This window comes from Oratosquilla oratoria, chromosome 10 (assembly GCF_046742065.1).
Source record: "Oratosquilla oratoria isolate Oo_2021 chromosome 10, ASM4674206v1, whole genome shotgun sequence".
In the NCBI taxonomy this organism is placed as follows: Eukaryota; Metazoa; Arthropoda; class Malacostraca; order Stomatopoda; family Squillidae; genus Oratosquilla; species Oratosquilla oratoria.
In genome coordinates, this window is record NC_134786.1 from 60,549,613 (window position 1) to 60,564,949 (window position 15,337).

At 39.9% G+C, this 15,337-nt stretch overlaps 1 protein-coding gene across 1 annotated transcript in view; it reads right to left on the bottom strand.

Annotated features, from left to right (window-relative positions):
* The window catches only part of LOC143028923 (uncharacterized), a 45,896-nt gene extending 30,700 nt beyond the window's left edge, over positions 1–15,196 (bottom strand). The window contains exons 1-2 of the mRNA XM_076191275.1: positions 15,120–15,196; positions 12,211–12,343 (exon numbers count right to left, since the gene is read on the bottom strand). Of these exons, the coding sequence (XP_076047390.1) occupies positions 12,211–12,343; positions 15,120–15,194 (208 nt within the window). The 5' untranslated portion in view covers positions 15,195–15,196. The remainder of the gene's footprint in view (positions 1–12,210; positions 12,344–15,119) is intronic.
* Positions 15,197–15,337: the final 141 nt, after the last annotated feature.

Consider the following 15,337-nt stretch of genomic DNA (forward strand, 5'->3'; position numbering starts at 1 on the left):
ACAAAACAGCAGGAAAAAAAGGACGCAAGTTGGGGCAAATCCAATCCTTCCTCCCTCCGTGGGTTGGTGTTCTTCCCCCACCCCTTACCCACCCCACCCCTCCTTTGCTCGAGATCTTCCCCCGCGGTCCCTCCGGCTGACTATATGACTTTCTGTTGTTTGGCTAAACTAGCCTTTTTCTTTTTAAATCATGTGACTTCTATAGCTAGTCCAAATAAAATGTTTTCGATTCCCTTTAGATTTCATTTTTTTATTACTGAGCAGTTTCATGCAGTTGATGCGATGATGTCGCTGTTATGACAATTGCTCTTATAATACAGTCGCTATCATGTGGTCGCTGTTGTGACAGTCGCTGTTTTAAAAGAGTCGTGGTTGTAAAGTCGCTCTATTGACAGTCGCTGTTATTACAGTCGCTATTCGGAACTCGAGCCGTCCAAACCATCCCAATACCCTTTCATCAACCCTATTTCCCAGCTCCCTTTCCACCCCTGTTCTCCTCCTCACCCCCTCATTTCTCACTCTATCTAGTCTAGTAACCCCTATCATACTTCTGAAGAATTTCATCTCAAACACATTCAAACTCCCTCTCTCTTCATCTCTTATAATCCATGTTTCTGCCCCGTACAGCGCTGTCGGAACGATCACTCCCTCATACAATCTCCTCTTAGCATCCATTTCCAAATGTCTATTTCTCATTACACTTTTTTAATCTCCCAAGGCATTTACTCTCTTCTCTCAATCTACATTCTACCTCCACACCGACTCCTCCCTTTCCTGCCAAATTCGCACCCAAGTATCCAAAACTAACCACTTCCTCTAGTCTCCCTTAATACTCACTTCCAGTCTGCTGCCACTTTCTCCCCTTGTACATATCATCACCTTACTTTTACCCACATTTATCTTCAACTTCCTTCTTTCCCACACCTTCCCAAACACTGTCACTAACTTCCTCAGTCCCTCCTCTGATCCTGCTACAAGCGCAGTGTCGTCAGCAAATAACAACTGGCTTATCTCCCACTTTTCTCCAATTTCTTTAACCATCTCCAATCCCTGACCCAGTACCCTTGCATTTACCTCTCGCACCACCCCATCCATGTAAAATTGAACAGCCAAGGCGACATAACACATCCCTGACGAAGCTCCACATCTACCTCAAACCACTCACTCTCACCATTTCTAATCTTAACACAAGCTCTACTACTCCTGTAAAAACTCTTGACTGCTCTTAACAGCTTTCCTCCTATCCCACTCATCTGGAAAATCTCCCACAGTGCCCTCCAGTCTACCCTGTCATAATCCTTTTCCAGATCCATAAAAGCCCAAAATACATCCTTACCTTTTACTATAGCTTTCTCACATATCTGACTTGCCACAAAAATCTGATCTACACAACCCCTACATGTCCTAAACCCACACTGTTCCTCACCAATTACTCCCTCTGTTCCTCTCCTAATCCGCTCAGTCAAGACCCTCCCATAAGCCTTCCCAACTACACTTAACAAGCTGATCCCTCTTAAACTACCACATTCACACTTGTCCCCCTTTCCCTCGTAAAGTGTAACTATACAGGCACTCCTCCAGTCCCCCGGTACTCTACCCTTTCTTAGACAAACATTAAATAACGTCACCAGCCAGTCCACCGTCACTGTACCTCCTTTTTTCAGACATCCTGCACGACATCCATCCAACCCAGGTGCTTTACCTACTCTCATCATCTTAACATCTGCCTTCACTTCATCTTTCCATATTTCTCCTCCATTTTCCTCACTCATCACGGTCATTTTCTTAGCGCTTCCCACTGCAACTACCTTTCCCTTCCTATCCTCCTTCACAATTAACAACTCCCTAAAATACTCTGCCCACCTTCCTCTCACTGCCTTCTCTTCCATTATCATCTCTCCATCTGCACCTTTTACCTTTTCTCTGCTTGATTCGCCTCCTCTTCCTCTCTTAATTTCTTTCCAGATTTTTTATTACTTAAAAAAAAAAAAAAAAAAAAAAAAAAATTGTCATACTCTTACCTCATCTCAAATCTGCTCTCCTCCTTGCCTCTTTTATCTTATGCTATATTTCTCTTCTCTTTACTTTGTACCTCTCGTATGATTCTCTTGTCCTAACTTGTAACCAATCTAGAAAGCCTTATTCTTTTCTTCTACACCCTTTTTTGTTCCTCACCTCACCACTCACTACCCTTCCTTCTATTTCCTCCCCTCCTCCTTGCTCCACACACCATCTTTGCACACCTTATGACTCCCTCCTTGAGCCATCCCTATTCCTCCTCCACTCCTAGCTCTACTCTATCCTTCACTCCCACCCACTCTCAACTTCTTATACTCCTTCTCCTTTTCTTTCTCATTGAAGCAATTCACTCAAAGTACCTCCCTACTTTCTGCCCTTTTCCTCTTTCTCCACCTATTCTCCACTCTTAACTTACCTTCCATAAAAAAATTATCTGATATTCCCCCACTCACTCCCCTTAGAACATCTACATCCTTAAATCTTCCTACTATACTCCTGATTACCACTATATAGTCCATTAACGCTCTATCTACCATCCTTCCATCCACCACCCTCTCCCATGTGTACTTATGCTTGTCTTTCTTCCTAAACACTGTATTTACTATCATCAACTCTCGATACAGATCTCCACCATTAACTCTTCACTACAATTTTTTTCCTGGAACTCCATACTTCCCAATCACTCCGTTTATTGGCTCATTTTCTACCCTAGCAGTAAGGTCTTCCAATACAACTACATTGACATTTCTCCCTAATTCATCTATGCACTCATTTAAATCCATCCAAAAAGCCTCCCTTTCCTCTACGTTCCTCTCACTACCAGGCCCATACGCACTTACAAAAACCCACATCTCCCTTCTCAGTTTCACTTTCATCCACATTAACCTTTATGAAATCTCCTTCCACTCCACTACACGCTTACACTATCTCTTCACTTACTAGTATAGCCACCCCAGTGTCAACACATCCATCTTTCTTCTCACAAACATACTGCCTATCTCTTCCCTTTTACTCTCATCAGTACCACATCCACGCACATTAAAAGACTCAAACCTTAGGGTACTGGTTAGAAAACTCCTAGACTCACTTATGCCTTTACTTTTTTAGGAATGTCGCCTTTGGGGCTACGTGTAGTAGAATTCCTGGTCCTATCCCCGTCCCGTTTTTTTGTCGCTCGTACGACTGAAGTGGAAAGACTTGGTGGTAGCATTCTTTTCCCCCACCACAGGGTAGGTGAAAAAAGGAAATGAATATTCAGAGAAATGGTATAGGACAGTAACAAGTGGTGGGGGGACAGCATAACGGAGGGACAATCGCAGTATAATAAAAGTAATTTTTTCTCTATGAACAGAGACTTCCTCTATCACAGACAAAATTATGTGTGACTCTGGTCCGTAGGGGCCCCTATATAGACCCTAAAGTATCAACTGCATGTTAAATTAAATAAATAATAAATAAATCCGCGTAGCCGTGACTCAGTATGTCCATATCTAGTAATGGATTCGGCCGAGTTTTTGATATACTACTCGACTCTCCATTTAACCTTCCTACGTTCAACGTCTGTGTATGTGTAGTAGGCATATTGTTAATAGAAAATGTGTGTGTGTGCGTGCGTGTATATCGGCCTTATTATCTAATTGTAGTATACAAAAAAAAAATCAATCCTGTTTTCTTACACCAGGTATCATACCTAACTTAAAATTCATGTGTGTGCGCATTTGTTTTACCACGATCTTGGAGTACGTGTTGCACTTGTGAATAGCAGCTATTACCAAGCTGGATGAGAGCTCAGAGCTCATATAGTCACACACACACACACACACACACACACACACACACACACACACACACACACACACACACACACACACACACACACACACACACACACACACACACACACACACACACACACACACACACACACACACACACACACACACACACACACACACACACACACACACACACACACACACACACACACACACACACATGCGCACACGCAGAACTCCTTGCCCATGAGTTGGAATGCCGACTCGCTTTACAGCGGTGCTGAAATTCTCAGCCCTAGGCGAGATTCGAATTCTGATCGTTGAGCGCGTATCACTACAACATCGAGGTGTGTGTGAGTGCGTTAATGAGATTGCTTTGCGGCAGCCAAGGTAAAGAGGTAGATTATCCTTAGATTAAAGCAACAGAAAACAAAATCTCTTGGTGACCTCGTACACTTTTTCATTCATAAAATAAATAAATAAATAAATAAATAAAGATCAATTATAAAATAATGATAATAATAAGGTAAATAAATATATTGTCATTAATACAAATTTTTTTTAAAATGATAAGATATTTGCATGTCGTGCCGCTATTACAGTTGTACGCGTATTGTTTATTCAAAGTATTTACGAGGCTTTCGTGGTGTCTGTGGAAACCTACAGTATGCAAGTTCAAACACGTACCCACAACGTAAAAGAGCTCTTGCAAGCCGCAACACATCGGTAATCCATAATAATTTACAAATTTTATTAAAAGAAAAAATGCAAGCGATTTATTTATTTCTAAGTTGTCCGACATCAATAGCCAGGCTCGCTGCAACTGTAATCTAATTGGCTGCCGTCTTCAGACAATGCCCAACGTCTACAAATCAATAGAAGTGTGTGGGTGCGACATTTCTCATGTCAACATCCTTATTTGTTGACAGGGGGTAGAATTTATTACACGCATAGTGGTGTTACCGGTTTTATTTTGTGATTTTTTCCCTTAAGTTTAACTTCTAGAAGCAGAATTTAAGCCAGTTGGAAATAAACACAACAACCAGGTGTCCTCCATCGATTAGAGAAAATCATTCTAGAATATCTGAAACAAAATTATTAGTATGTTGCCGAGTCAAAGAGGTTCTCATGTAACTTTTTTTCCCTACTATTTGGTTGGCTAATAGCGATACATTTCAAATATATATAAAACTAGTAACAGGGTACTTGTAAAATATTTAGTTGTTATATTACAGCTTAGATATTCAATATAGAATTAATAAAGAAATGGCAGAAGTTTTAAATATACCGAAACAACGCTCACAAAAGAAAATGTTATATAAAGGGAAATATTGATCACACTGGCAGTAGCAAATCGATGTCGTTTTTGTTTACTAAAAGATATGTCCAGAACAACAAATAGAATAATATTCGTAATTCTATAATCAGACCTATAGCACAATATTCGTGGGAAACTGGAATTGAAAAAAAAAAAAAACCCGGTGTTTGTATTCTTGAATACCAACCTAAAGAGATTAGTTCATTATTTAATAGAGAAGACAGTAGCTGGGGAAGAAAATGTAACGGTAAGTTGAGAGAAGATAACATGTGAGTATGTAGTGTTTGGTTACTACATAGTGGTGAAGGTATACTTCAGTCAGAGAATGGAATGGTTTAAACTATAATTCTCGTGGAACTGTTTATTAAGAATATAATGTGATGTAAACACAAATAAACCTACTGTCTTGGCGGTGGAACAATAAGAAGGACATATGCAACATTTTATTGCACCACGAATAAATTGGCTTACAGAATACAATTTAAACTTTATAGAATAACAGTAGTAATATTTATAGAAATTTACATATATATATGTGAGACATAAGTTTTAGTAATGTTATATTTCTATTAACTAAGTTCTAGCGAGGTGACAATATTGATAAAGAAAACTACTATGGTACGCGAATTTTAGAGAGAACGAAGCTTCCTTGCTACATTATTCACCCCGAGGTAGAGGAGGAACGAAACTTTCCGGACACAAGTCTTGGTGGCAAGTGAAGTATCTGCTACCTTGGTGTGAGGTATGTTCGTGTCCTCACGGAGCAGATAGGCCGACTTGGCACGATCGATGTTGACGGATTCCGGCATACCGTTCTTCTCTACGGCCTTTTAAGTCTACTTCCTCTGCTTCTTTCAGAAGATCTATTGGTATGCTATCTTACCCAGGTGCTTTTTTTCTCGTTTCATACTTTTGAGAGCAAACACTGCTTTTTCCTTTGTAACTTCTGATAATCTGCTAACGCCTGCAGATAAATTTACTGACTCAACTACGGTATTTAACGAGTAAAGCTTTAGGTATTTTTTTTCTACTCTTTTTACCATTCTGTCTCTGCATTTAATGATCTCTCCATTTCAATTTTTGAAGGATATGATTTGTTGCTTCCCTAAAATTAATCTGCGCTTGGCTCCTTTAATACCTTTACCTTTCCAAATAGTTTCTTTTATTTTATCCATGCTTCTCTTCCCTTATTGTGACCACTTATTGATAAGTTTTAGTTTTACTGCCTTTGTTTCGTCTTTCCTGCTTTTAACCTGTATATTCCTCCTTTTAACTAGGTCATTTGTAACTTTGGAATATTTGTTTTTGCTAATGATTTTTTTGCCCTTTCTATTTTCTCTGCCGATTCCCTAATCATACATATTCACCAAATTCAATTTTATACCTTGGACTCTGTCCTCGTATATCGTAAATCTTCAAATATATTTTTAATTTCTAACTTAAATACCTTCTTGTTAGCCTTAAACTTGGTAAGACCTATTTTCTTCTTCAAAACTAGTTTATTTCTCTCGACTCTGAAAGTTAGCTGTGAACCTATTCTATGGTCACTACCTATATTTACTATATCTATAACCGCAACATTGTTAACACTTTCTCTCTTCTAATATGAATTGTATATAATTTTTTATTGTCCCAATTCGACTTCTCCAGGTCCATTTACGACCTATACGTTTTTGGAAGAAAGTGTTCTTTATTCTTATGTTGTAGTTCTCTGCAAAACTTACTAGCATTTCGCCTCTGTTAATTCTCTCATCTATTTCAAACTTCCCAGTGCACGACTCATCTCCCATCTCCATAGCTGATTTAAATTATCACGGAAGGATTCTATTTTACCATCCGAACTCAGTGAAGTTGGTGTATAAACCTAAATTATTTTTAGAGCATACCTTTCACTCAGCCTTATGATAGTTCAAGTTGCCGTATATGATATACTACTGAACTTCATTACGGCACTAGCAACCACTCGATTGATCAATAAGCCTACTCCACGAGATCTTTCCTTTTCCTTACCTCTATAGTAGAACAGATGGTGACTATCTTGCAATTGTATCAGCTTTCCTTCCTCTCTTTGGACTTTACTCAGCTCCACGATGTCCAAATTGACGTTCTAGTTTTGAAATTAAACTCTCCAGCCTGTGATCTTCTGAGAGGTTTCTCACGTTGTATGTGTAGATCTTCATTTTCTTCATCCTATCTAGTGTCCAAAACTTAAATATGCTTAGACAGACCCTATATAGACAAAACCTACCTTCTTATGGAGGATGAATAACTTACTTTTCATCCAGATATTACTGTCCTGGTATGTATAAGTTCAAATTATCCAAACAACATTCTTTGTTCATGTTTTTATTGTCCATATGACTATATATATTTTGTTTATTGTTACGATCAGTAATTATTTGGATGGTTTGAGCACATGGAAAAAGTGAGTGAAGAAAGACTAAGAAAAAGTGTGTGGAAGACAGAGGTGGATAGAGTTAACTTGAGAGGCAAAATGGGATGAATGGATGGATGGGGTGAAGTGAGTCTTGGGTAAAAGGGAGATGTCTGTTGAGTAGGGGAAGGTAGAGGGCAAGAGGTAGGCGTGAGTGGGGAATAGATATAAATGGATGATAAACTGGCGCGGCCCGAGGAGATTTCTCCTCGTCTTATTTATCTAATGATGAAGGGACGAGGAGGGAGGGTCACCATGTAAGTGAATCGGCGGGGGTAAACTAGCTTTGGCTGTCGGGCCCTCTTGTGAATATGATGTGTCTTTCTGCATTGTATCTAACCCAGGTAGTGGGGGGGGGGGCAGGGGCGGCCCTTCACCCCCTCCCCACCCACTCGATGTCATTTGTAGACTGCTGTTTGTTGTACGTGGACGGGTAATCCCCTCCTTCCCACCCCTCTAGCGATGCTTTTATCATGTGGGGATTTTTCTTTCTTCTTCTACTTGGTTTGCGGGGCTAGTGCCCGCTCGGATCTGAACCATGCAGGTGGTCCGTAACAGTTCATATACCCAATGGCATCCACGCGATGCCACTGTTATTAGCGGGGATACCCTCATCTCAGGGGAAGGGGTTACCTCTCACCCACAGGTGGTGCCAGGGGGAGGGTGTGGCTCCAAGAAACTGAGGGTTGCTTCGAAAGGCGAGACGGTGAGGTGCAGCGCCACCCCTGCTTCTGTGAGTGGCGGACTGAGTCCTAGGCGAAGGATGACCGTGGCTGTACTCTCTAACAGCTAGTGGTGGAGGGGCTGTTGCACTTCTGCCCCACAGAGTTTGCAGCGTTCGTGAATGTCTCTTCCCGCGAGTTGCACTTGCCACTCACAGCGATATCCTTGGCGGATCCTGTGGCCGATAGACTTCACCCTTCTACCCGGAGGCAGGTGAACTACCTCGTACCTAGTGACGAGGTAGTACCACAGCGCTGATCCCGAAGTGTGAAGTTGGCTGCTGTGGTTGACCCTGCCCATTAATTTTGTCTTTTTGATGGTGACGCCCTTGATCTGTGTGATTGTGGGTGTCAGGGGCAGTGTGATTTTGTTGAACCTCGTTGCACCCTGGAATCCCGATGTGGTCGGGGATCCAGTGATATGTTGCAGACCTTCTATGCTGGTCCAAGAGGCACAACGAGTGCTGGGCTGATGTCGCTAAGTAGACCTCATCCGTTGTCTTCGCGTACAGAATGACGTTAATAGCTCCCCTTCAGTCTGTGTGGATCACGGCTGCACCCTGGCCACAAGAGAGAACGTGGTCCAGGGCCTTGGAGATGGCAACAAGTTCCATCTGAATAGCAGATCTTCCGTCACTCTCCATAGTGCGGTCATCTCATCATTTGTTGTAAAAGCCGGGCCATACCTTCCCGTGAGGGGATCCACAGAGCCGTCCGCGTTATACAACCTCGCGGGGGAGGGGGTTATGGACCTTATGGCCTTAAAGTCCATGGGCCGCATCCGTGCCGGGTCGTAGTCAACTTTCCTTCCGTTGAGGTGAAAAAACTGAAGACTGGTACAAAGAGAACGTCACGGGGGAGGGCGGGGGATGAATGGAAGACATCTTAAATGATTATTTTGCATTTGTGTTTATTATTGAAAACAACAGAAGCGAACAGCTAGTCCCACCAGGACAAACAGTATCCAGTCGTCCACATGGTGTGGATATTACAGAACATGATGTGATGCGCGTCATAGATAAACTTCAAATATGCAAAACTCGTGGACCAGACAAAATTTACCCAAGAATACTCAAGGAAGTTAAAAAAGTAATCTACAAGCCCCTCAGTGTGATTTTTATCTTTACAATTTGGAAGAGTTGTGCAAGAATAGAAACTAGCAAGTGTTGTACCCTTGTTTAAAAAGGGTGACAAATACAATCCTAGTAATTAGCGGCCTATTAGTCTTACATCAATTATCTGTAAACTAATGGAGTTTGTTTTGTTAGACAAACCCTTTTGACTTTTTGCATGATATCTATGGAATGTACGAAGAAGAGAGGACAGTTGACGTTATGTATCTTGACTGCAAAAAATCTTTTGTTAAAGTCCCCCATATGAGGTTATTAACAAACTAAAAGCCCATGGTATAGTAGGCCATATTCATCGATGTGTTTCTGAATGGCTGTCTGATCATAAGCAACATGTTGTTCTGGATGGAAAATACACTGACTGGCGCTGTGTATCAAGTGAAGTGTCCCAGGGATCATTGCTAGGTCCTATACTCTTTCTGATATATATCAACGACCTGAATGAAAATATAATGTATAAATTATATAAATTTGCAGATCATATCAAAATTGCAAATAGGACGATATCCATAACACAACAAGAATCATTACAAAGGGATTTGAACATTCTATGCGTATGGACGGAAATTTCCCAAATGATTTTCAATACAGATAAATGTAAAGTACTTCATATTGGTAATATTAACGTCCAAGCCAAATACAATATGAATGATGTACAACTGGAAAGTGTAGAACAAGAGAAAAGATCTTTGTGTTGTGATCTCGAGTGGTTTCAAACCAAGCAAACAGTGCTTGGAGGTCATTAAAACCACGAATAAATTAATTTGGTTTATAAGTAGAGTTTAGAACTAAAGAAATTATTCTTAATCTTTACAATACCCTAGTCAGACATAAACTAGAATAATGTGTACAGTGCTGGTCTCCATATTACAAGAAGGGTATACAGGAGTTAGAAAGAGTGTAGCGCAGAATAGCAAAGCTTATTCTTAGGTTGCGGAACAAGCCAGATAAAAAGCACTAAAGCAAACTAGATATGTTTAGTCACTCGAAACGGAGAATGAGAGATCTAATTGAGGTCTTCAAAATGGTCAAAGGAATTGAAAACACGGATGTGGAAAAATATCTTAAGATTGACACCTCCAACGAAACTACTGTAGGAGTAATTTATGCCAGATTGTAGGAAAACGATTTCAAACAGACGTCGCAAAGTAGTCTTTCTTCAATCGCGTTGTTGATATATGGAATGGTCTACCATCCAACGTCAGCGACTGTTCCACTGTAGAGGTATTAAAAAAAGTCTCGATATTTACTGGGCTACAAATCCCCGACTAGAATTATCTATTTCTAAATGATATGGTGATGATATTGTTTAATGTCACAAAGTCCAGCCTTATCGGGAGGCTAGACGGTGTCCCTTACAGAGGACTTTGTATTTCTAAATAAATTAAGAAATAATATACATATAAAAATAGTAATAATAGTAATAACAATATTAATGATAGATATCAGCTATGTTCGTTTGTCCATGTGTTACTCCCTGTAACTATTTCGGGGTGGCATTTAACGAGCGAGGACTAAGAATAGCAGGAAGATTAACTAAATACATAGCTAATGTAGACATGGTATGCAAAATCCTAAAGGAGACGTTGGCACCAGGTTAATGCAGAGTGGCGATATATATTTCTTTATTAATACCGAGATGTTCCGAATACTCGGCATTAAACCAAACGCATTTAATACGAATAGACGCAACAGAGACGTTTATGCTACGTTTAGTACAAGGAATAACTAAAAAGGATGAACTAAGGAGTGAAGACATACGAAGAGAGTGAGTTGTCCTGCTAGTACTAAGATAGGTATGGGCACTTGAGATGGTATGGGCACGTGATTTGTATGAAAGAGCAGATATATCCCCAGATATACGACACCAAAATGCCACCAGAAAGACCAGTAAGTAGGGAAGGAAGAAATGGATACAGTGTTTGAATCGGTCAAGAAGAGAAAGAGAGGGAGGGAAACATGCAGAAGTTGGACGAAAAAGAGTAGCTGTTTATGGATCGCATAAAGCTCCACTTTGTAAGAGGCTGGTAGATGAAGGTATATAAATAGGTAGATAGAGGGGTAGGTGGTGAGGAATTCATTTCTACGAGTTAAAAGTTTTGAAAACAATGGCCGCGAGGGAGTTGCGGAGTTGCATAATCTCGCTCATCGTCTAAAGTTTGTAAACACAACTAGGGTACCGATATGTGATCTGATATGTCGAAATGTAAACACTAAGCCATTCCGCTTCGAGATCAAGATTGCTTGTCTAAGCAGTATTGCTTGAGACGTTGTAACAGTCTTTCTGATTAGAGAAGGGTGGAGGAGGAGAAAAATGTTATTGGTGGCATTAGGTGAGAAGTGACGCCTTAAGGGGGGGCACTTATTTGTAACGGTCAAAATTATTGGATGAATTAAGTAGTGACGTCGGAACAGAGATAACTTAGTGAAGGGATTGGGGATACCAGGCGGGAGTCCCTTGGTGTAAATTGATAAGCCAAGTGTAATATTATTCGGAAGAAACGAAAAAGAATATATACGTTTAATTCACCCCCATTGAGAAACAGTACTTGCTTACTACAGAAAGATATGATGAAAGACACTTAATTAAGTGAAGGAAAGTTGAAAGTGAATGAAAAATATATACCATACAAGGAACAGTTAACAGAATTAAACCAGTAATTACGGAGAGAAGGGAAATGAAGTGATGGCGACAACACACATGATTGTTACTTGATAGATCTTACCACCAGAAATAATGATGAGATGTGTGTGTGTGTGTAGTTACTATATATATAATTGTTGGAAACAAAACAACGAAAAAAAGACTCACTTTGTAAGCAGAAACTCCAACATCTGTTGGTGTTAGCGCACGTGCTCGCGCAAACAACCAGTCGCTGTGGGTAGGAAGACAAATCTACCCTCTGAGGAAAACACTCACTCTCGAACAAGGGGCGTGGCACAATCTAGCGAAGAGAAAAATAAGTGAGAAGTCGGGCAACATAATTATCATTATTATTATTATTATTATTACTATTATTATTACTATTATTATTATTATCATTATCATCATTATTATAATTATTATTAACATTATTGTTATTATCATTGTTATCATTATTATTATATTATTATTATTATTATTATTATTATTATTATTATTACTATTATTAATTATTGTTATTATTATTATTATTATTACTATTATTATTATTTTTATTTGATATTATTGTGTAATATTGTTGTCATTATTACTATAATTACAATTATCATTATTAGGTGGAAGGTAATATGAGAGCGGAGGATAGATGAAGAAAGAGGAAAAGGACAGAAGGTAGAGAGGTGATTAGTGTAAGAGGCTGGTAGATAAAGGTAGACAAGTAAGGTAGATAGAGGGGTAGGTGGCGAGAATTTCATTTTATAAGTTGGATGTTTGGTAAACAATAGCCGCGAAGAAGTTGCATAATCTCGCTCCTCGTCTAAATTTTATAAACAACCGCTAGAGACCAGATTTTAATGCTGATGTAACAACATGCAAACCAACCTATTCATGCATCGATATCGTTTGCTTAAGTAAGAAGTATTGCTTAAGACGTTGCAACAGTCTTTCTGATTGAAGAAAGGGTGGAGGAGAAAAAATTATTGGTTCAAAGGAGTAAAGTCACATCCTTTGGAGAGGCACTTAGATGTAACAGTAAAATTTATTGGACTGGGAAAGTTGTGACGTTGGTACGATGGTGGCTAGGAGGTAAATTGAGGATCCCAGTGGGGAGTCCCTTGGTGTAAATTGACAAGCCAAATGTAATATTAATCTGGAAGAAGAAAACTTTACCTCTGTTTAATTCACCCCATAAAGAAACATTACTTACTTCCTACAGAAAGATATAGTAAATGACACTCTTAAGTAAGACAGTGATGAAAAGAACCTGAAAGTTTGAAAGTGAAAGAAGAAATACAAAACCATAGAAGGGAATAGTGAAAAGAAGTAAACCGTAGTTACTACAAAGGTAACGGAGGTGACGGAGGTCAAACTTAGAGTAAACTGTTTAAATGAGAAAGAATAGCAGTACAAGAAGAAGCTGAGAGAGGAGTGGGAGGGAGTGAAAGATAGAGTAGAACTAGGAATGGAGGAGGAATGGGGATGTTTCAAGGATGGAGTCACAAGGTGTGCAAAGATGGTGCGTGGAACAAGGAGGACGGGAGGAAATACTGTAGAATGAAGGGTAGTGAGTAGTGGGATGATGAAGCAAAGGTTGTAGAAGAGAAGAAATGAGTATTCACAGATTGGTTACAAAAAAGAACGAGAGAATCATATGAGAGGTACAAAGAAAAATTTAAAACATAAGATAAAAGAGGCAAAGAGGAGAGCAGATGTGAAAAGGGGTACGAGATGACAAAATTTTGAGTAGAGAAGAAAAGGTTAAAGGTGCAGATGGAGAGATGATAATGGAAGAGACGGCAGTAAGAGGAAGATGGGCAGAGTATTTAAGGGAGTTGCTAAATGTGAAGGAGGATAGGGAGGGAAAGATAACTGCAGTGGAAAGCGTTAAGGAAAGGGCAGTGATAAATGAGGAAAAAGGAGGAGAAATAACAAAAGGTACGGTCTTTTATATTCCATTATTTTCCATCCAGTAGTGACTGTCATTCAGTACCTCAGCCATATGTGCCTAATAACCCCCTCTTATGTTCGAAGGTGTGAATGTGTGTGTAGACAGAGTCCGAAAGAGTCTGGAGACTCCGTATTCTGGCCCTTGAGGCGTTATCCACCGCGAGCCAAAGTACTTCGTTCTTAGACTTCCCCAAGACGATACGTCTGTCTCAATCAATCGCTTGAAACCAGCCTAGGTGTCCATCTGTCAGCGGGCTCAGACGTGCAGCCATGAGATTACTGTACCACGACAACTTCAGATTCTTTGCCTTCTTGGCCTAACGTCCGGTGTCTGACGCCCAACGTACAATACGTTCCGAAGGGATGGGCGCTTTAAAAGTCAATCTAATTATTTCTACTCCTTGGTAAACTCCATTCTTAAGGGGAAGTATTGTAGTGGTAAGAATGTAAATAAAATAAATATGTATACAGGTTCCAGTAATGTCTGAGGGCTCCAACTCTCACCTTGGTATCGCCATATTGGATATATTGTGTTGTTAATCATTTATACTACTTGAACTTGTGTTTGAATGTACGTACACATTATGTTTGGATGTGTACTTAATTTGCTGCTTATTCGGAGCCTCTTGTTTGTGTGCATATTGCACCTTGTCAACACAACCACTACGCTAATTGGAGTTTGTTTACTGAACACCAAATGCAACATGCCGTAGAGCAAAGCGCTATGTACTATACTGGTACAACACGTAGATTCTGAATATACAGCGTTGTAAAGTGCCCAACTTTCTTGGGTATTTTTACACTGAAATTGTGTTCCTGTACGTACGGGTAACCAAATTTCATTGTACTTGACCAAAAATAAGATATTATTGTTGTCATAAGATACATCTCTATTGTATCGTTTTTGAAAGATTCTAGATAAGAATTCAAGTGTATGTTCGTAGGTAATGGGTATATAACGACATTGAGATGATCTTGGTCACAATAATCGAGACGAGAAGGCTCAAGATCTTGGGCGATTCCGCGTTTCGAGGCTAAAACAAAGGCTAAGGTCTGTCTCGAGCTATTCAACCTTCGGAAATTTATCTGACTGTCACTCACGTTGCATTCTGGCACCATTTGTTGGGACTTACCTTTCTGAAAAGCTGAGCGTTTGCTGTAACCAAAATAATATAGAAAAAACGGAATAGGCAAGGCGTCCATTTCATTATCACTGAAAAAAGAAAATATATATATCAGTATGTGTATACAGCACACGCACACACACACACACACACACACACACACACACACACACACACACACACACACACACACACACACACACACACACACACACACACACACACAC